Source organism: Cygnus atratus, chromosome 5 (genome assembly GCF_013377495.2).
Source record: "Cygnus atratus isolate AKBS03 ecotype Queensland, Australia chromosome 5, CAtr_DNAZoo_HiC_assembly, whole genome shotgun sequence".
In the NCBI taxonomy this organism is placed as follows: Eukaryota; Metazoa; Chordata; class Aves; order Anseriformes; family Anatidae; genus Cygnus; species Cygnus atratus.
The window spans coordinates 30,751,766-30,773,805 of NC_066366.1; the positions used below are offsets into that span (position 1 = coordinate 30,751,766).

The 22,040-nt window shown below is 41.4% G+C and overlaps 1 protein-coding gene across 1 annotated transcript in view; it reads right to left on the minus strand.

The window, feature by feature from the left end:
- Window positions 1-19,838, minus strand: part of MIDEAS (mitotic deacetylase associated SANT domain protein) — a 26,152-nt gene extending 6,314 nt beyond the window's left edge. Inside the window, exons 1-11 of the mRNA XM_035539623.2 lie at window positions 18,384-19,838; window positions 12,733-13,053; window positions 10,841-11,186; window positions 10,312-10,378; window positions 6,452-6,594; window positions 5,465-5,568; window positions 4,079-4,154; window positions 2,771-2,859; window positions 1,470-1,619; window positions 1,093-1,266; window positions 604-803 (exon numbers count right to left, since the gene is read on the minus strand). Of these exons, the coding sequence (XP_035395516.1) occupies window positions 604-803; window positions 1,093-1,266; window positions 1,470-1,619; window positions 2,771-2,859; window positions 4,079-4,154; window positions 5,465-5,568; window positions 6,452-6,594; window positions 10,312-10,378; window positions 10,841-11,186; window positions 12,733-13,053; window positions 18,384-19,838 (3,125 nt within the window). The remainder of the gene's footprint in view (window positions 1-603; window positions 804-1,092; window positions 1,267-1,469; window positions 1,620-2,770; window positions 2,860-4,078; window positions 4,155-5,464; window positions 5,569-6,451; window positions 6,595-10,311; window positions 10,379-10,840; window positions 11,187-12,732; window positions 13,054-18,383) is intronic.
- Between the last annotated feature and the right edge of the window lie 2,202 nt (window positions 19,839-22,040).

Consider the following 22,040-nt stretch of genomic DNA (forward strand, 5'->3'; position numbering starts at 1 on the left):
ATGAATCTGTTGCCAACAAGCCTACAAGAACTATTAGAACCTTGTAAGGAAAAACAAATGCTTTTTATGGACACAAAAGATGGGTACAAGTTTAACCAGATGAACTGTATAACCACTAGCCTAACATCTGCTGCTGTAACAATAGTAGTGTTCTGTATTTCTCTCTCTCTCTGTTCATGAGTAAATTTCTTAATATGTGAGCTAGTAAATATATAGAAATCAATTAATACATAAATGCAAATGTTAGAGGGGCAATAAAGCAGATGTTTGAAAGTGCAGTTTAACACCAAATACCACACACAGTTGAAATGCAGGTGGTGTCTCATTCCTTTGAAGAAAAACAGCAGAAGGTAATTATCGAAGTAGTACTATCTTAATATCAATATACTTCTGACATGAAAGACACCTCAAAGCTGTAAGTTATAAAAAAACAACGTAACCTTCCCTAATCTGTGACATTCGTTAGGGTAATAAAATCATTAAAATTACTGTCAGTCTCTCTGGCCTAAACAGACAGAAAGCAAGCTCATTTGAGAACAAGCTTCCATGGGAAATGCCCTATTGTAATTTGGTGACTATTGCTGGAAGCTAAGTTGCTCTTACCTGCCACATTTTTTACATGGAAATGTGTTTTCTGTGTTCTGAGTTTTACTGGTAGCATCTGATTTTATCTTCTGTTTTCGCCGCCGCCTCTGCACTGGAACAGTAATAGGCTTTCGAGGCTTCATGGTTGTCTCCCTTGGCTTCCTTCCAATTCTGCCTGTGGCAGTTGCTTCTTGACTCCTTATATTGGCATCATTGGCCTTCAGAGAGAGGGAAAGGTAAGGCAAACAAACTTAAATTCACTTCTTACCATGGTCCTATGTGTACATCAACCAAAATAACTGTATGGGGTTTCCTCGCCGTACTCATCCCAGTTCTTCCACAACAGCACAGTCTTGTTGCCAGTAATACTCTAAGCTACCTCAGCCCAGTCCCTTGCTCTGGGAGGAGTTAGAGGTAGAAACGTTTACATCTGAAATTGGTATTTTCTAAACTACTTGTAGAGTGAGTGTGGGGTAGAAAGTACAATATGCACAACGCAGTACTTACTGTTACACCAGCTTGTAGTGTCTCTGCATCTTTGAGGGGAAGTGTGCTCTTCTTTCTGTTATCCAACCCTTCATCTCCCTCCTCTTCCTCCTCTTCTTCCTCTTCCGCGTGTCCCTGTTCTTCACTGTAAATGTCCCTTCTGAGAGGAAGAACACGTGCAAACCTATGGGAACTCTTCACCAGAAGATAAAGAAACTGTTAATTTTGGTGTCTGCAAGTAAATGTTATGTGACACAGGACACAAGCTTATTTATGAGTCTTTACCCCTCCACACTGGCCAGACCGTGTCTGCTCTTGATTTTACTAGCAAACAAGACAACACACAAAATCAGACTTAGCAACATAGCTCAAGAGAAGAGATATATTTAGGAAATTACCTTGATGTCAACTTCAGCTTCATCTCTCACAGATTTTTCATTAGCACCATCAATGTCCCCAAAGATTAAGGTCCCATTCCGACCAATTTTCACTTGTTTCTTATACGTGTAGTAGAATTCCACACACTGAGCCACTGTCTTGGTTTTTATCTGGTGTTTAAAAAACATACATCCAATGGATTAATTGATTTTAAAAAAGGTTTATGAATAATAAAGGTGCAGTAAATACACTTTGTATTTTTTTCCCCAGAAGCTTTTACTCCACTACAACTGCTGTTAAAGCTTTCTTTTCCATGTCGTCATCTCCTGTGTGCCCCATCCCACAGCCCATCCCCTACTGCCACTGTTACTCACTTTGATAACTACAGTACCAAATTCCCAAAGAAAAGCTGGTCAATGTAAAGGTGACAGAACCTGGCACTTTGTAAGCTTAATGCACCTTTCAGCCTCTGAAACATTCCAATTGAGCTGTCAGGCTTGAGAGCAGCCTTTCAGTTTTATGGGGGAGCTTTATTTTACAGCAGCACTTAAGAGAAGACCAGAGCAGAATACCGTTCCAAAAATGGAAAGGAAGGTTTGCAGCACTTTCCCATTTTGGCCACATGCATTTCATGCACGTATGGTGACAGAAAACTATCAGTACAGACAGACCTATGGCCATCTATATATTCTCTATCAGTGATTTTATTTTTATTTTTTAAGTTTGGGAGTATATTCTTTCTGTGCTTTTGCAACTTAAATGCATTTTGGTTATTTATTCAGAGGAAATATACATGCAATTCCCTATTCTGCACTCTAACTCCCTCAAGTGCTTTTCTCCCACTGAAGTGCCATGCCTCATGAAAATAAACAGGAGTGGTTGCTTTTACTATCATTGTCACAGAAAACTGGGAACAAAAGGATGCATCATTCGCATATCCTTCTTTGGTTCTTTTCATCAGCAACAAGGATGTGCTTCTATTTAGTTTTATAAGCAAGCCATTTAAGCCATGCTGGATCATGACCAGCACTCTATAAATATACCCTGTGGAAGTGATATCTGCACTGCATGGACTAATGGAAGTAATGCAGTAAGTACAAGGGCTGAGTAAACAACAACAGCAAAACAAATACTATTGTTCTGGCTATCTCTAGTGAGATTTTATGCTTTGCTGGATAAAATTTCTCTAAAATCTTCTGAGTGCAGGTCTCAATGCTTAATACTGATGTTTGAGAAAAACCAAGTTTGAACTTCCTGTATTAAACATTTGAACATAAGAACATACCACTGACATCAAAAAAAGCATAAAAAAGTAACTTACAAGCTTTTGGACCAAGAAAAAGTCTTTCTTGTAGATTGCAATGCCTTTGTTGAAAAGTTTCTTTTCAGCAACTTTCCAATTGTCTGATCCTGTAGATAAAAAAAAGTTATAACTGAAGCCCTTGCGATTCCAAATGTTAACTCTTTTATGTACTTTTCCCTCAAGTTGCCGTTAAATAAAACCAATGCACACATACAATGGTACAGTCTCACTGTATACCTAATCCTGCATAACTGCAGGCTGCTGTTAACCTCTTCCTTACTGCTCCACTTTGGCCCTGCTCTCATTCCTTCCTTTGTTAGATGTACTAGTACTCACTGCCACAGGTTAACTCAGTTCAGCTTCCTAAAACCAGCTGATTAGAAGAGCTAAAATGTGTTCCAACAAAACAGTAAACTTAACAGATATTTTTTGGTGGCCCAGTCATCAGATTTGATAAAAGGAAAGTGTGAGGGCAGGAGAACAGAATCTTCTCTTTCAGCAGCAATCCACAATAATACTAGATCAGGTGTAACACCAAACTGTACCTGAAGATCTATTACGTCCCAAATATGCTTACTATTCTAGTGCCCTTGTGTATAATAATAAAAACATTCCAGAATCTTCTCCTATCTTATAGATACTACCCAAGCAACAGCATTATAGTAGTAGTGTGTAATAATAAAGAAATGCAATTTCTATGCTTTATGGCAGCTGCTATTAGATGTCACTCTACTACCTTGCATCAGGTCTCTCAGGTGACTAGGGTCACTCTAGATCATTGAAGTTCGCTAGTGCCATACAGCTTAATATTTCCTAATTAGGAACAACACTACAAAGGCAGTCTACAGCATTTACGTTTTGCAGAAATAATGTCCATCAACAGTTGGCCAAGCTCTTCATCTCTCAGCGTTATTCAGCAAGCTTGAAAACTCTTCCCACAGAACCCCTCTTAACTCCACCACCTAGAAATCCATGGCAGAGAGTCTGTGGTTCTGAGGCTACCAGTCTTTCCTTTATCTACTAGCTGTCTTTCTGCATTTTTTCTGGCTTAGTACAAGGGATCAGATTCCTTTATCCCAATAAAGGAAACCAGAATACACATATGCAAATACACATATGCATATTCTGAGAGATGCAGTTTCTTATATTTTAAGTGTCATGTTTTGCACAGGCAAAATTCCTGGCAAGCCATCATCTGATTTACCAGAGAGAAGTGTGGCCTTTAACTCTTATTGTAGTGTTACAGAGTTCCCTAGAAGAACAGAAAATGATGGAAGAATTCCCATACGTCAGACAAGCAGCACAAAGTTAATCAGGTTAGCAAACCTGTGTAGTGATAATCTGCCAGAGGATGGGTAGGTGATCGTACTGGCCTCTTCAATAGCAGCTTGGTCAAAGCTCCCTAAAATAAACACAAATAAATTAATATTTGGTGTATTGAAAGCAAAGATCAGCTGATTGTTAATCCTCTCCTTTCTAGTAAGCTAACTGAAAAGAAGCTCTTTCCCACAGCACAATTAACACCTGGGATGTGGAATGGGATACAACTTTAAAATCACATTCTTGACTGTCCACCAAGTTTTGGCTACCCCGGCAAGTGGTAAGCCTCTCAGCACCTCTTCACAACTCTGTGAATTGACACTTTCCAAGCCCATCACTAGGGTGATAGGAGTTAATTCCACAGACAGAGACGATGCAGCACTTTCCGCTCCTTTACTGAAAGTCTAAGTTACATATTTTCATCCAAAAACCCTGCCTTAAATGATGTCTGTCAAATATCCAAGTCATTTTGATCTTAACTCAATATTTCAAAACAAAACACAGCTGTCATGTGACTGAAAGATTCTACACACACAAAAAAAAATCTTCTCAATCTGCTTTTTACCCTGCATTTAAACTGCAACTACTTCAAAAGTTAGCAGAAGAAAAGAACAAAGCCACAGTTCCACTGCAAGCAGTTTAAACCACCTCAGCCATGAGCTCTGGCTGCAAGGAGCAGCCCTTCTCCTCCCTAAGGTCAGCGACAGCACTCACAACGGAGGGCTGGTTCTGTGAACCTATCCGGAAGAAAACTAACATAGGAAAAAACGTTTTTAATTTCTTCCTCTTTTCCAGTGCAGGTCAATATAGAGTCTCACAAATGCCAGTGCTGGCACAGTACTGGGGATGACCAACAAGCAGCCAGGCAAAAGGGTGGGCTACACCATCTGACCACGGCGCTGATTTATGCCAGGTTAAGTCAATCACAGAACTCTAAAAGGCTGATGATCCTGTGCTGAGTGCTATGCTCTGTTCTTTGATAGTACCTCCCAGGAGTGTCAAAGGGCATTAATAAGTGTGTGTCTTATCTTACAACACTGGTACAGAATTAGTGAGCACAGCCACTTTATAGACATGCACAGAGAACTTTTATGGATTTGCCAAAAATAAGAGGAGCAAAACACTACATTTTAAGTCTCAGCTTCAGCCCCAGCCTCTTACTTTTTAAAAAGCCAACTATGTCAAAGTTTGAAATACGCACAAGGAGGGAGCACGGCAGTGCACACCTGGCAGAGGACTTTATGGACAGCAACATCTCCAAAGGACACTAAACAGTGTGAGCTAGATGCATAGGAAGGAGTTTGCAAGGCTTTCCTTTCATCAAATAACAGCTTATCTGGCCTTCAGTAAAATCTTTCATTAACATCAAGGAGAAAAGCTGGGAACACTCACCAGAATGCTTCCCTTTGCTTCATGTAAGAAATGCAGCGCCAGCTCCTGGTTGGTTCCAGCCCCAGGAAAAATGCTTGAACAGGCAGCAGCTAGCAGGTTTTCCACTATTTCCACAGAGATACCAAACATACTCAGATTAGAATATTAAAATGGAGTTTCCTATAGGATTCACATGATTAACTAGCCCTTCTGAAGCAGAATTAGACATAACAGAAGCTAAAACTGACATGCTGAATGTCACTGCAAATGTATCTGGGTCAAATTTGGACACTATAATTTATTAGACTACAAGGTCACATAGTACAGCGCTGCATCCAGCACGATTTACACATGGAGTTTCTTACTAATCTCCTCTTTTCCCTCCTGTAATGTCTTCCCATCTCTGTTCACCTCAGAGATTTCCTGAATCCCCCCTCTATTAGCTTATGATCTTTACAAAGTTTCCATTTCCTAACACCCTTTTTTCTCTTTACTCAGAAAGATTTCTTCCAGGCCTGCCCACTTCCTCTTCGCTTCAGCGAAAGAAGCATTTGTACATGCCACAGTCTATGTGCACCAACAGCAGACAGCTCCTCAATCTGCTGCTAGCTGCCACAGCTCCTGTTTCCTCATCCAGACTTCCATCTACAACTTGATTTTCCCAAATATTATCATGTTTAGAACATCTCTTGAAAATATAGAACTTGACTGCATGTGGCATTCAAATGTTAACAGAGACAAGGAAGCCTTGCTAAGCTCAAGGCTGCTCTCTCCTTGCCTGACCAGGCCACCTTTTATCTAAAAAAATCCTATTAACCTCCCTGCCGCCACACACGACCCCCAAAACCAAGTTTTACTCCATTTAAATATAGAGTATTCAATACTATTTCAATATGCCACATGACCTGCAGCTCTGAGACATTTTAAATTATGCCTGTAGTAGATGCATGGTTACCCCCACTAAAGCTGTGGCATTCAGTCCTACTGACCAGCCTTCCACATTCTTACCATTCTCTTGGGTGACTTTGTTGGTTTCCAGGTCACCCCATGGCTGCCACACCAGCTCTGCTTTATGTTCATCAACTGCTGCCAGAGATCTATCTTGGAGCAATGGGATTTCTGCTTGGAAGCGAGTTCCTACATTTATACGCCTGCAGAAAAAGTAACAAGTCATGGTCAGGCAACCTCTACAATATCCAGACATCCTTCATGTCTGCTAAAAGCAACAATTATGAAGAAACTGAAATGCAGCAGGCTGTGGCATATAATAACAAGAACAGCTTTCAGGTGTTGTCGGTTACATTAACCGGTATGACTCGAAAGGTGAGAGGTTTTATGGCCTTTACCAGTTTCCATTGTCTTATCGATCAACAATGCTTGGAATCGTATTTAAATAAGGATCTAATAACTGCTTAAAAAACTTCCTTCCAGTAGGTGATGAGGAGATGACATTCAGTCATGGCAAACGTAGCATGAGAGCTTTAGACAGGCCACCATATACTGTCTGTCATTTTCCCCAAAACATTATCTCTAGTTTGTATCAAAGGTAAAGTGATAGGGATGTTATACATCTCATAGCATGGTATGGGCTCGGGAGAACTAAGGCAGTTGAAAATGTCCTCCCTCTGATGCCAATAGTTTTAACTGTTTCAGGATGTCTCAGAAAACAGACTCAACACAATAAATAAACACTGCTTCTCAAAAGTTATTCGATTTCAAACATACTAAAAGTGGAAGGGGCACGGAGAACGAAGAACCCCAGGAAGAACTCGGTTTTGTTGTGAGCGTTTCACGGGTACAAAGGTCTATTAAACCTGTAACACTCCATAGTTTTCCACTTCTTCCTTCACCTTTCTTGATTATCTTGTTGGACAGAAATAGCATGATATTGACTATCTTGTTAGGCAGATATAGCACAAAATAGAAAATGAGATTTCATGCAAGACTGAGAAGCCCTTGCTAAAAAAAATACAAAGCAAAACTAAAAACGCTTGCAGATTCCCATTTCAGCACTGTGAGGGACTGCAGAATGATGTTAGTGTGGAGTCCGCTGCTCACTGCAATTAGTCTCACCAATCGTTACAACATGCAGTTTCACAGTGGTGGAAGAGGTTCTAGACACTGACCCCCCTCCCCAGAAGGCATGACTGACAGCAACAGATATTTGCTGTCAACTGGAAACAGATACAAAGGCTGTTAATGTTTGGGGAAATATGGGAGGTTTTATGTCCCAAGACAGACTCCTCTGTCCTTACTTGTGAGACGGAGGGAGGTAGCTGGACGAATTGGAAAAAAAGAACGTGGGCTTGAAGAGAGACCTCAGAAATAGCCTTTTATCTTCAAACTAAACTTCCAATATGGTAGCCGTAGGCTGGAAGAGCCTAGGAGTTAGACCTGGCACTTGCAATGTCCAAATAAAAACAGATTTTCATTGCAAGAGCTCATCAGTTACCAAGTAACCTGACTAATTTGTCCTGCTCCGAACAAGGGCTTGGATCAGATGACCTCCCAAGGTCCATTCAAGCTAAGTTATTCCAGGATTCCTTTAACAAGGAAGCCTAGATTTCAGTACAGCAAAAGCTTTTTCCTGTAAGCACTGACAGTGCCCCTGGGGTTCCCTGTGTTATGGTTAAGTGTGGCAACATCCAGAACTGAGGCTGTGAACTGGGAAGGCAACTCCCAGACGATGCACCACAGCAGTACTTGCGGCTGGCTAGCTGAGAAGTGACTGAAGCTTGGAAGCAACTGAACTCAAGACCTGTGGAACGCAAATCTGTGACACCAGCTGCCTATTAAGCTACTTCACAAATAGAAGAATTAAGCTTCATTAGCACATTTCCTATTCTGAATCTCTGCAATGCAATGACCTTTTGAGAAGCATTAGCAGAAGGTCTGGCAAAGAACGAGCAATTAAGAACACAATATATGGCAATCACAACTTATAGTCAACTTCTGACAAAGCCAAGAATACAAACTAATGGATCAAATTAAATATTTCTTTTCTAAAAAAAAAAAAAAAAAAAAAAAAAAATCAAAAATGTGTTTCCTGCCATCTTTTGTTGATAGAAGATATGCCCACATAACAGACCACAACAGCGTTGCACAAATTAGCATTAAAGCAGCAAACTAATTACTTTGACAACACAGAATGTCAGTAGTCTTAATTCATCTTGGTTAAAATCCAAAGTTAACTAACCTGCACAAGCATCTGTTCAGTGAGCCTAAGATGATAGCAAGATGGATGGCTCTTTGCACATAGCCTCCTTTCGGCAACAGAAAATGAACCTTCATTACTCAGAAAATGAACCTTCATTACTAAGTCACCATAGTTGGAATTTCCTAGTGACATATTTGAAAATTCTCATCCATGCCTGAGTCTGTAGCTAACATTATGCCATTGACTTCAGTAATTTAAACCAACAGACACAACAACCAAAGTCAATTGCACCATGCAGAGTTCAAAGATCAAGACCTGGTGTGGAAAAAAAAAATCTGTTCAAGAAGAGGCTCACCTGGAACTATGTGAAATGAACAAACAACAAAAAAATTAAGCCATTGTCAAAGACAGATTAAAACTAACAAATGGGCTTCTTTATTTCCATGAACGGGCTTGAACAAGTGCTGGTGCAATAGAGGATACAGAAGCAGAAAAATAGTGATATATATCTGGATTGTCATGGAACCAGAAACCGGTCCTGGAAGGAGTCTGCAAAGGTGACAAGAATAATCTGGGTTCATTCACAACTACAGTAGTTTTCAGTTGGTTCAGGGCTGTCTGCTGCCTAAAGTGTACAAAACCTTAACATCAAACAAGAAGGCAGAATGGGGAAAGGGGGGAAGTCCTATAAATTGACAGCAAATGCTCCAGTTAATCTTTAAACATGGGCAATTTGGGAAGAAAAGTAGAAGAGGCCTGTTATTTATTTGGGGACTGTGAATTAAATATTTCAAATGTTAACAGGATATGCTGCAGAGTTAGAGCTGAGATTCCTTCCTGGCTGCAGAGAGTCAGGAATGCAGAGCCATACGGGTGTTGTCATGCCATGCATCTCCATGAATAGATTTTGCAAGAGTTCATTAATATAGACATAACACTGAATTGCTGTAGTTCTACAGCCCTTAACTGTGGCTGATAACCTTCCCAGAGGGTTTACAAATGCTGTGTAGGGACACTTGCTACACTGCTTTTCCTGACAGGTTTAGCAAGACTGGCACCAAACCTAAGCTCCTAACTCCAGCTTCAGTGTCTCCAAATTGTGTTCCCTAGTGCCGCCGGGTCCTCATATGTCTGAGCTTTCCCAGCACATAACCAACTAAAAAGTTTAATTAGGCTTATTAAGTCAGGGTACACGCTGCATGCGAGTGGCTACAGTGCTTTCAGTCTGCGCCAGCTCACAAGGGAGCAAAGCCACGTTCACAGTTGCGCTGAAGCTAACACACCACATGGATAACCTGCAACCTGACCAGTGCATATGAAATCTAACTACATTTGTCCACACTCTGTTTTGGCCTTCCTCTACAGGAGTATTATTTTTCTCACTCTAGAACAAATAGCATACAAAGGAGCGTTCATATACAACAACACAAGACACTCACCTTTAGATAACCAATGCTATTTCAGCCCAAAAACAGATCCGTAGTAATAGAAAGTAGGTAAAATCACCAGAATTAAAAGGTGCACTTGCCCAAACAAGTGTCATTTATTGCACAGAGTCATTTTAAATAAGACAATTTATATTCTGAGTCACTAATAGGTATACTTTTCATGTTTCTAAGAGATATTAAACTGTACAGAGAGCAGCTTGAAGGTTTAGCAGCAGGAAGAGAAGCAGGTTTACTACCAAGCTAAGACTCTGCTGGGTACTTACGGTTCAATGCTGACTGGTGTGGCTTCTCCCACTACTGTGAGAACAGGAGGGGTAACTTCTGAACTATCTGCAAGGCAAAGAAAGAACTGCTCAGACTGATCATCTTCACATTTGAGATATATTCTTCACACAGCTTGTAAATCTATCCGAGGTATCCACCTCTTAAAACAGGTACCCATATGCTAAAGGAGTTTAAGATGTCCAAGAACTCAGCTTCTAGTCAACATCTACATCTTAGTAGTAACGATATCTGGTCAAGATAATGACGGTCTATTATAGAAGAGGAACTGACTTTTCCATTCCTGAGAACGTCAGTAGGGGGTGCCAGAGATTACTTGTGAACACATCGTAACATGCATGACCAGATGGAAGGAACATTGCAATTCCTCCATCCTAGCCGCCCAGACTTTACCAGCAAGAAATCCCAGTTCCACATACCCACATCTCTGAAAGTCATGATTTTCCTCCTATTGCTCCATAGTTCCTCATCATAAATTAGCGAAGAAGGGAAGGAAAAAGTGAAACTTACTTGATCTAAGCAGAGTTCTGTGAGCGCTTTTAGGAGTCATTGGAGGTGGAACTGAATGACCGCTTGAAGAGAGGATAGCATTAAAATATAGCCCAGATCCTTCTCTCACTGGACTAAGAATCGGTGGAGGAGTGTAAGGAGGTAGCTCGAAGTTCCTATCTGAAGGATGATCTGCCAGACGGACAGGTGACCGTAAGTGGCTCTGATACGGAGTAATGTTAGAATAAACAGGTGGTGCAATAAAGGTGCCAGCTTTTGGTGGTATGAAGAGTGGCTCAGGTCTTGGGCGCTGCTTTGGTTTCCGGGCAAAACCCTCTGCTTCATCCTTTGGGACAGCATCTTCATGCTATTAGAAAAAAAAGTTACACATTTAATTTCATTTTAAAACTTCAGGTCAGTTGAAGAATTTCCGTGAGATGACAACATTCTTTCATGGCAGGTCAAAATCTAGACAGGGTAGCTGGGGAGGGGACAGGTCTCAACAACTAGCACAAAGGGAAAGCAGGAGGAAGATAATGGGGAATGGAACACACAATTATTTTTTTACTATACTACATGAACTATTAGGTAGCAATGCTACCTCTGAGTGCTTAGGAATCACATGTGTCTGGTCCAACCTTTGTTTGGAAAGATGATAATGACCTCACAGTAGCTAGGAAAAGGGACATATAAGTTCAGCAGAACTCTGATGGAGATGCAGGATGACACCAGATAGTGATTAGAGAACAGAAGAAAACATAACAGTATTATTTTAGATGGTCAAGCATATAAATGCACAGAAACCTCCTTAGATGCCTGCCATTTCCCAATGGTATCAGAATATTCTATTGTACTTCTCAACAGACAAACAATAGACAAAAAAGTTTAAAGAACGCAAACCCTGTATTGGAAAGGAAACACTCCAGTACTGATCTTCAGAACCTCAGCAAGATTAAAATTCCATGAGAATGAATCTCCACTTCGGATTTTACTCACACATGGAGATACATACACTACTCACAATTTGATGTTATCAATGTACATATGGAGTAAACACTCTTTACTCAAGGAGAGACAAAGTATTTATTCTAGTGTTATTGTACATCTGAATTTCTTTACTGTTTAGTAGTTGGGCATTGCTTGGCTGTACTAGTAGTAGCAGTAACGGTCCACGAAAATATGACATATATGGCAATATTATGAAATGAAAAAAAAAGAAAAACAAAAACCATGGTCCCCAGACTGCATCCATTCCAAGTTCAAGCCTTGAGATCCAACTACTTTAATAGAAGAACTAGACCAGATTTCTCAAAACCCAATCCAACCTGACCTTAAACACCTCCATGGATGGGGAATCCACAAATTCTCTGGGAAACCTGTTGCAGTGCCTCACCACTTCATGAGTGAAGAGTTTCTTCTTTATATCTAATTTAATCTACCCTCTTTTAGTTCAAAGCTGTTACCCCTTGTCCTATCACTACACTCCCTGACAGAGTCCCTCCCCGGCTTTCTTGCAGGCTCTCTTTAAGTACTGGAAGGCCGCTGTAAGGGCTCCTCAGAGCCTCCTCTTCTCCAGGCTGAACAACCACAGCTTTCTCAGCCTGTCTTCACAGGACGGGTGCTCCAGCCCTCTGAGCGTCCTGATGGCCCTCCTCTGGACACAGCCCAATAGGTCCACGTCCTTCTTACAATGGGGGCCCCAGAGCTGGACGCAGTGTTCCAGGTGGAGTCTCACAAGAGCAGAGCAGAGGGAGAGAATCACAGTCCTCACCCTGCTGCTCACGCTTCTTTTGATGCAGCCCAGGATACGGTTGGCTTTCTGGGCTGTAAGGCAAACTGCCAGCTCATGCTGAGCTGGCAATAATTAATATATAACAGATTTGGCTCTCTTTGGTTTCTTTGCCTGCCCATACCTGATTTGAGGTTTCCATGTTAGTATTACGATTAGATCGCCTCCGAGTGACTATCACAGAAGGCTTGCGTTCACAAGGACCTCGATCATTTGTTTGGCCTCTCTGGAGCTTCCCATCCTCAGACTTTTCCTTTCCAAGGTTCTGCAAGTCAATTTTTCTCACTGGCACAGATACAGGAATGATAAGAGGCACAAGACTGCTGTCCTCCCGGGCTTTTTTAGGAGCTGGTGAAGAACTGGCAAATTCCACAACGCTTTTAGCAATTGTAGGTCCTGGAGCTGCTATCAGCACACTTTTCTTCTCTTCTGAAGTATCCAGTTCCTGAGAAGAAAGATAGATTCCTTAAAAGTTCTGTAGCACTTGCAAAACAAATCAGATCTCTCACACAGCATATCAACTCTCTCTATGCAATTTGCAAGCTGAAAGGGTTTTAGAAAATGTTATTGGAGGAAAAAGAATATTTGACAAAAAGTATTAGCAAAATTTGTTAGAATTAGTTGAGGGTTCCCTAAAGTCTCAACCACTAGAAAACTTGGACTTGTCATCCATAAGAATCATTTTACTACCTATGGTTTGACATTTTATTTTCCAGGTGAAATTGTGCCCTGCTGTATAACTTCCCCAAAGGTTCTTCAGGTTTAGTAATGACTGTAAGCTGCAGGTTATTCATTTCAAATATCACACTTCTGTTCCAGAAAAGACCAAACAATGGTAACGTTAATTAAATCTCTCATACAAAAAAAAAAAAAGCTAGATTTTTATCAATTTTCTTCCAATTTACGTGACAGAAACAGCTTTCCTTCTTATAACTGGAGCCTTTGAGGTTTTCTGTCCAAAAAGCCTGAAGAACAACTTCTTAGCAGAATCAGCAAGGCATAACTGCAAGCCAGCTCATTTTACATTGCTATTACAGCTTCCATGCCTTTGCTTTCTTTTACTCATGCAAACCCTAGAAAACAACTCCAAGGACATAGGACAGGAGGCTGAGTTACTGAACAAGCACATGCATACTGGAACACCAAATGACTTCAGGTACTGTTAGATAAGTGATTTCTGCTGCTTCAAATGACTCCACATGTTCATTCCACTCTAGGACCAACTTCAAAGCAGTTGTCAGTTCACTTGGAAGCCAGATGTCAAAGGACAACTTTCAAAAACAGTCCCCCTCAGGGATGCAAAGGCCTTCTCAAGCTATGGTGAAGTGCAATCTAGAAGCTGTAGAAGATGCTCCTTTTGGTGTTTCAGAACTTCTCTCAAACTTAATACTCTGTTTGGAAAGCCTTTGGATGCAATTAGGTATGCAAACTCATTCTCTGTGAGTGGCAACCTACCGAGGAATTTACATGAACAGTTCTGTGCTGTGGAAACTAAAGCAACGTTATCTCTCAGGTATGATGAGAGGTCTCCAGCATGGGCTTCAGCAATTTTGCAGGTTTACTTCAAGTCTTGAAAAAGAATTTATTGTGTGCCACTAAGAATATCTAATCCTGATAAAAATATAGCATAAGAAGGTTCTGTTGTAAGGTTTCAGACCTCTCCTGTCATTTCACTGTGGTTACAGATCAAGTCAGCCAACTTCTTCACTGATGAGCAAGAGAACATGCTCCAGCTGGCATACAAACAAACAATGATAGCCAAAGGACTAAACTGAAGTCTCACTTCAATACTACATTTATATGGAAGGAAGTGCAACTTCACTGTTACAAGATCCTTCAGCCAGAGCCTGAGGCTGGGGCTCTGGCCTCTCCGAGAGACCAAGTATTTTTTGTTGCTTTTCAGAGCAAACAGGTCCACCCTGAAACATTAAGCCTTCAAAAAAGTTAGGTGCCAAGATTGAGCAAATAAAATCAATCATAACAAGGAGATTGAGGACTCCCCCCTTGCAAGATCTTTTATTAGAATAAGGCTAAGCATGCACAGAAATGTTTATCCCATAAGCAGTGCTGTAGTTTGGAAATGTAACTGCTTCTGCAGACTGGAGATATCATCCCCCATTCCACAACAATGAAACCAAGAACTGAAAAGTCACATTTGGCATCAGTTGCCCCAGATTGTGCTGCAGAAGGAATTCACAGGCTTTGAGAACCGCCCTTCACTCCAGAATGATGATACGCACCTGCACTTTTTCTCCTGAGATTACCAATTTTAGATTTGGAGGACATTCATCATGCTGCCAGATGTGTCACTCAAGACCACTACCTCTAGATAGTGAGGGGCTCTTGCAAGTTTTTTGTAGCCTCCATTCAGTAGTTCAGGAAAGAGGCAAACAAGGATGCTTTTTTAAACAAAAAAAACCAAAATCATCTGCTGGAAACAGATGCCTACTTCCACATAATCCAGTCCACACCTGAAGAAGCAGCTCACACACAGCTTCATGCTGCTATATGTGGCCCTACATGCATCAGGGAGACCCATGCTGATCATCACCTCATTATTAAAGCCTGGTTATCTAGGTTAGCTCTGGAGTTTTTTTCCAGCAGTGACATCTACAGTACATGGCTTCGCACTGAAATTAAGAGCGGTCTGTGGCTACTTGTACCGATACTACATTCTTTAGACTGGTGCAGAGAAAGGTGCTGTTTGTAATCAGGTGACTGGTTTTTGCCTCGTGTATCTAGCACTACCACAAACACTCCAGTAAATGCTTTATGGCTACCTGACAGAACAATGACAGCACAAACAAGTAACAGCAATACGGATATGTGAAAGAGCATCAGTTCTGACCAAAATACAAACCTCAGATACTTCCTGCATGCTACACAGATCTCTGTAGGTCAAGAAACATGAACTAGTTTCCTGACTGCAAGGAGGAAATTATGGCATCTAGTCACACACAAGATGCCACGTTTCTTTGGCAGTATGACGGGATAACTACTCCCCCTTATTTCCAAGGCTAGGAGGTAACCAGCAAAGAACTCTCATCCTTGATGATGGGAGAAACGACCGCTTTTAGAGAAAATAGGGAGGAGGAGACCAGAACAGTAGAAGAGAACAGTAGAAGAGAGCGAAAAAGCACTACTAGGAAATTAATATCAATAGCTGAGATAGCCTCAACGATGCTCTGATCCACAGCACTGAAAAATCACACATACCTACTGTTTACTAAAAGGGGACATAACTGATTTTTGGATCAAGCCATTTGTTTCAGACCCCTAAATAGTTTTCTCAGCTGTTTGATTATGGTCAGAGGTAGACAGAAAGGAATCAAACAAGGGACAGGACCTTCATTTGCAGAACTGCTAGGGATTTTCAGCCAGTTCGGCATTTATGTTACAGAACTGGTGGCAGGAGGGCTGCTGGATAACTCCAGCAACCACAACTTGTTGCACTTCTATTTAGACTCCTGCATAAATATTGAAGGATGAACTACCGACCTAGAGTCCTCCAGTAGATTCACAGAAACCCATCAGTCATTTTATTATTGACCATCTCTACCCCTCAAGTAGTCTCTAAAAAAAATAGATTTCAGAGAAAAAACCCAGTCGTGACAGCTGGAAGAACTGTTCCAAGGCCACTGCTGTGACCAAACAAAAGACCACACCAGCCTTAGGAACTCCTGCTAACAGTAAGGCAGCTTCTCTTGGAAGTCAAATTGAAGCTTGCTCATGAAGAAGGTGAGTTCAGAACTGAGATTCTGCAATTTTATTTTTCTGTTTTGTTTTGTGCATGTGGCAACTGGTCCTCTGCTTTAGAATTGGGACACATGCTAAAGCCACATGCAAGAGAAAAGAGGCAGGGTCTACAACCTCTCTCTCTTTTTCACAAAAGAATATTTAAACCCAGACACCTCTGAGAAGATCATTCCAGATCCGAGATTTTTTTTCCATTGTTATTAAAGAAAACAAATGACATCACCTTTTCACATGCAGCAGAGTTATATGTGAAATGAAACAGTAAAGCTAAGGTTAGAGAATTTGCTGTAGTCTGTAGGCAGCAATAACCTTGCACTGCCTGAAAAAGGCAGACACAGTGGATGGGCAGCTCTGGTGCAAAGTGTCATTTGTGACACTGCACGTATATATTGACACTGCTGTTCAAAATAATGTTCTTGCATAAGGTACACACACCTACATTGGAATGTTCAAACTAGTTCAAATTAGGAATATATCTTCTTTCATCAATAATTTAATCCTATGCCTTACTTATATAACCTTTACATAACGTATACTAAGGAAGGCTTCTAGGTTGTTTGTATCAGAAAGACACTGGTAAGAGAAGGACACGACTCTCCTGTAAGTTTTCTTTTCCCCCCTCATATAATATGCAACCCCCTTAATAGATGTAGAGTTCAACAGACACAGGGTAAGAATTTTAACCTCTTTCAAAACCTCATCCTGAAAGACTGAAGAGATCTGAACATAAGTTCTTCAGCTGGTGCAATCATGGCAGCAAACAAGCTGCCTGTGAAAACTGCAAAGAGCAAACGAGCATCTGACAAAACTTTTCTCTGGTCTTTACATTATGAATCAAGCTACAAGCAGCCATGCCTCCAAATGAGTAATTTTCACCTGTCAGGCCCTTCTCCTAGATGCTGTTAGCTTTCTCTTGCCACTGTGTTGATCAGACTGCAGTGCTAATTGTAGGCCTTCCTGCAATATAAACATGCAACGGCTGGAACAGAAGCAGTTAATAGTTCACACTGCTAACTACTTCTAAGTTTTATATTAGATCTGGTGGACTGCCTGTTCAGCTGGACTTAGAGCAACAAGGACTGAAGACTGCATCAACAGCCACTGGCTGCTGTGAACGAAATGGAGTAGGCTATGGATACTTGTCTCGCTGTTTCTTAGCCCAGTTCTTTTACTCAACCACCACATCCCTCTAAGGAAGACTGGAAAAAACAGCCACAGACAGACTAGGAAAAAAAAATAACAAGGAAAAAAATTCCCTTCCCTTTGTTGTCTGACTGGGCAGCAACTCAAGTGGCAAAACTGTAGGTAAAAGTAGCTCACGCTCTACCACCCATATTTCATCACTCTCTGGCAACAGAACTTCCAAAGAAAAGTGCATCTTAACTCCTCATAAGAGGCACTCATTGAAAGATTAGCCAAACCTTACCTGAAGAAAACCACAAAAAACACCTCATAAACAAACAAGCAAAAACCAACTCCAAAATCCCATCACTTGCCTCTACTGTGCTCATTTTGACCCTTGCCATCTTGTCATGGCAAGGGAAATACTGAACATGCAAGTAGCATATAATTCTAGATAGCACATTTTAGAAACACTTCAGCCTCTAAAAGTGAAAAATTAGTAGGTAAGCAGCAGTTTTAACATAAAAGGAGGAGAATGTTAAAACAGTCAAAAGATAACAAGTGAACTTCTTATGCTTGTTGCTCTAAACTCCTGATCAGCTTCAGGCCTAAGCAGAAAACATCTGAATTTTGAAGTCCTGGGCTAAAATCACATTCAGTACTAGTGAAGTAAAACTGCCCTTAGATGGTTTCGCTGCACTAGAGCTATTCTCCCATGTCTGAGAGTTGCAGTAGCTGAACTTACATCCCACAGCTCTAGAGCTGCCCTTGCTGCACTACAGAACTTCTTGAATCAAGATACCATCCTATCCTGCTTAAGTACATTAATTCCTTTGCATTTCGGCCCTAGTGCCTAAACCAGTCCTCATACTATATTGGCTAGGATGTGTATCATACCTTGACGTTCTGAAGAGAAGCCAGCTCCACAGCTTTTTGGGCCAAAGTTAGCAAATTGGCTTCTTGAGAAACACGCCGTCTCCTTCGTGTACTCTGGATTACACCCCCTCTAACACCCTGAAAGTCATTAGTTCTCGGAGTGTTTTCTTCAGCTGCTGCTGTCTGTTTCTCCCCATCTCTACCATTCTGGGCCACGGCTTGTCTCTCTGTTTCCATCTGACACAGTTCACTGTTGACCAGGGCGTCCTTCTGCCCCAGATCCATCCTCTTGGGGTGTGAATAGCTACTTTTGTTGTGGGCCAGCGATTCAGGCGGCTGCTGCAATGGGACCTCTTGCTGATGTGTGTGCCAGTGATGGAGAAATAAATTGCTAGATTGTTCTTCTGCCTGCTTGGAAGCCAACACGTCTCCTGCAGACGTCATCAGGACACCTTCTTTGGAGAGTCTCCGTGACCTTCTTGGAAAGGGAATCTGGGTCTGAGGTAGCACTGTCTGTTGGTTCTGCTCTGTTAGAGCCTTGAATAGCTCCTGGTTCCTCTCTGTTTGCTGAAACTGGTGTGCCATCATGTGATGCTGAGGTGCTGCAGCTGCCACATGAGGCTGTGCTATGGAAGCAGTTTGCTGTAGACTGAAGGCTTGCGTGGCAGCCTGTTGCTGCTGCTGTTGAGGATAGAAATTTTCAAACAGCTGTAGTTGGGGAAGAGCTTGCTGTTTTTGCTGAGCAGTAAATGCCGGACTGGAAGAAGCTGGGGCTTCTTGAAAGACATGCAATAATTCAGGAAGACCTTGCTTCTGGCCTTGGTGACCAAATGCAAGTTGGAAAGGCTGCAATGGCAGGCTTTGATTCTGCTGCTGCTGCTTCTGCATCTGATGAAAAGAATTCATTTGTGCTTGCTGTCTAACCAGGGCTTGCTGTTCCAGTTGAGCCTTCTGGGACATCATTTGCTGGACAGCATCTTCATACAAGTCCAGCTGTGACACAAACACTCCTTTCTCTTGATTTCTTTTAAGGGCTTCTGGGTGGCCATAGAACCCTGGGGCACCAGCATTGGAGTGGGGTCCTTTTGGGTTGCCCCCAAAAACCATACTGTGGTTCCACATTGCAGGTGGAGACTGCCAGTGGGCATCACCTCTCTCCGGCAACCGGTTTCCCATTAGTGAATTCTGCCATTTGACAGCTGTCACTGGCTGGGACATCATCATCGATTCTCCCCTATCTTGATTGTAAACAGAGTTCATCAAAGCAATGTTGTTGGGGGCACTTGTTAATCCTCCCGTGTGAGGAATCTCCATGGTTTGGGAGACTGGTATATTCCCTCCATGACCATAGTACTGGCCTTCTTTAAGCTGCTGCTGTGGTTCTTTTGATGACACAGCTATATCCTGTTCATTAAAATAAGCAATTCGTTTCCCAGTCCTTTTGGTTGAAGACTTTTGCTGAGTCTGAAGATTCATGATTCAGTCTATTCTCCCAGCTGCACACACTGTATTTACAATCCACCCATCCCTGAGGTTGGGGGAGAAAAGGCACGTAAGTCTGTCTTTTCCATTCAGTTTTAATAATAAAGGGCAGGAAAGAAGTCCAGATGAAAGTACATCCACTTCCTTTTATTTCGCTTGCTTCTCACACTTCTTTTCACTCTTATCCTTTGTGGTTCAGAGGTCAGCAGGGTCCCCTTAGTTACAGGTCCTGAAACAGAGAAGCAATTGCCATGAATCATCAGCAAACAACTGGAATACAAGCAGTCATGCAATAAGCAATGATGTGCATGTCTGTCCCGTTTCTGACGGAAATGACGATCAGTGCAATATATGTAAAAAACAATAGATATGACCTGCTAAGAAAATGTAAGACAAGCTAGTTTTACAAAACAGATATATTATATTTACATGATGTAACTCCCAGTTGCACACAGACTTCTGACTAATCCCTCAAACTCATTCTTCATTTCTCTTAAACTCTTTCTTTTCTGGGCAATTATTTCTATGTCTTCCTGTAGCCAGGAAAATCTGAACTCAAAATCACACAGGAAAAAAATAAGTTAAAATAAACTGATGACTGAGCAAAGAGAAAAATGATGTGTCAGGCCACGTTTCCCAAAGACATTAAAAACACACACACATGCCAAGGCTGCACACACAGCAAGATGTTACATTCAACGTTTTGAAGGAAACAATCCAGCAGCAGCCCATCATTTCTTCCTAGCCCCCAATCATTACAGTTGCTTTCCAATTTAGAACTGCCCATCAGGCATCCAATTGCTGCAGACAGGGCCTGCTCAACCTGTTGCCCTCTCAGATGCTTTTTTCAACAGCTGAAAGCAACTGCTCCGGTTCAGGTCACACGCGTGGCAAAGTAGTTCTGGCAGATTATCACAACTGCTCCTGAAAATCATCAAACATCTGTTGTTGTAAAGCTAAAAACGTAACAGGAGAAACTTTTTCCAGAACAAAGAGCCTAAGACAATTCCACCCTTCTGTTCCCTGGAAAAAAGCTAGCCACAAACTCAGGCTTTAAGATCATCATTTACGGGATTAAGGTCTAATGCATGCATATAATACACATACTAGTGTTTCTATTAGGACACCTAAAGCCTTTTAAGGAATTTAGTTTTAAATTTAGTGAAACTGTTAAACTAATAACACCCAAGTAAAAATATGCAGGTCTCTATCACTATCTTTTTTCAATATACATTATGTTCCACTTCAAGTCACACTGTGCACACACTTCAGAAAGGTTTTAAGAGATCATTAAAAAAAATTCTAATTTTATTGCAACCGCTTTTCTATAAAATCATGTTTCCCTTGACTACCAGGTATAATTCTCAAGCTTCAGAGGCACAGGCGTGAACAACAATTATAGCAATGTACTTCTTCAAGGATTCCGCAAAACCTGAAAAAGTTTAGGGACTCCCTTACCTGAGATGAACTGGTCACAGACAACTGCGGGAGAACCTCCAGTAAAGCACCAATTGTAGGCATGGACTAAAAGGCCTTAAGTCTCAGAGAATAACAGGAATTTAAAACAAAGAGAAACATTTTTCTTGACTGATGAAATGAAAGCAGGTCTGTAAATTCACTAATACCTATTACTAGAATAGTGCATTTCATTCCAGAGTCACCAAGTGATTTTAGAAAAATCTGCATTTTAGGGATTGACTGCAGGACAAATCCTTTCTTCCTGTATACGAAAAGGCAGGAGATTTCCTATTTGTACTGCGTACATACCAGAAAATTCAAGAAAGAACAAGGCCATTTCTTATAAAAAACTGCCCTTGAATTTCACAAGTCCACACAAAGCAGGGAAGACTAACACATACACACGCCACTGAAACCTGCAAAAAATCCTTTCATCTCTCTACAGAAAAAGAAAAATAATAAAACAAAAGTGTACAGCTCACTAAAGTCCTGTAACTTGAGTCTCCTCTAAACAGATATGGCTACCGTGCAGATTTTAACACTGGGGTGGAGTTGGGAGTGTGATGAGGAGGAAAAGACAAAGGGTTTAAATTAACTTACGCAATTTCCACATTGGAGGCCAGGCTTGGCTTCAGTGCTAGTGGAACCATGGGCCTGTGTTTCACAGAGATGTGACTCACTTCCTCAGTCTGTTACATAGCTGTTCCCCCCCACGCTCCCTCCCCCTTCGCCCTGGCT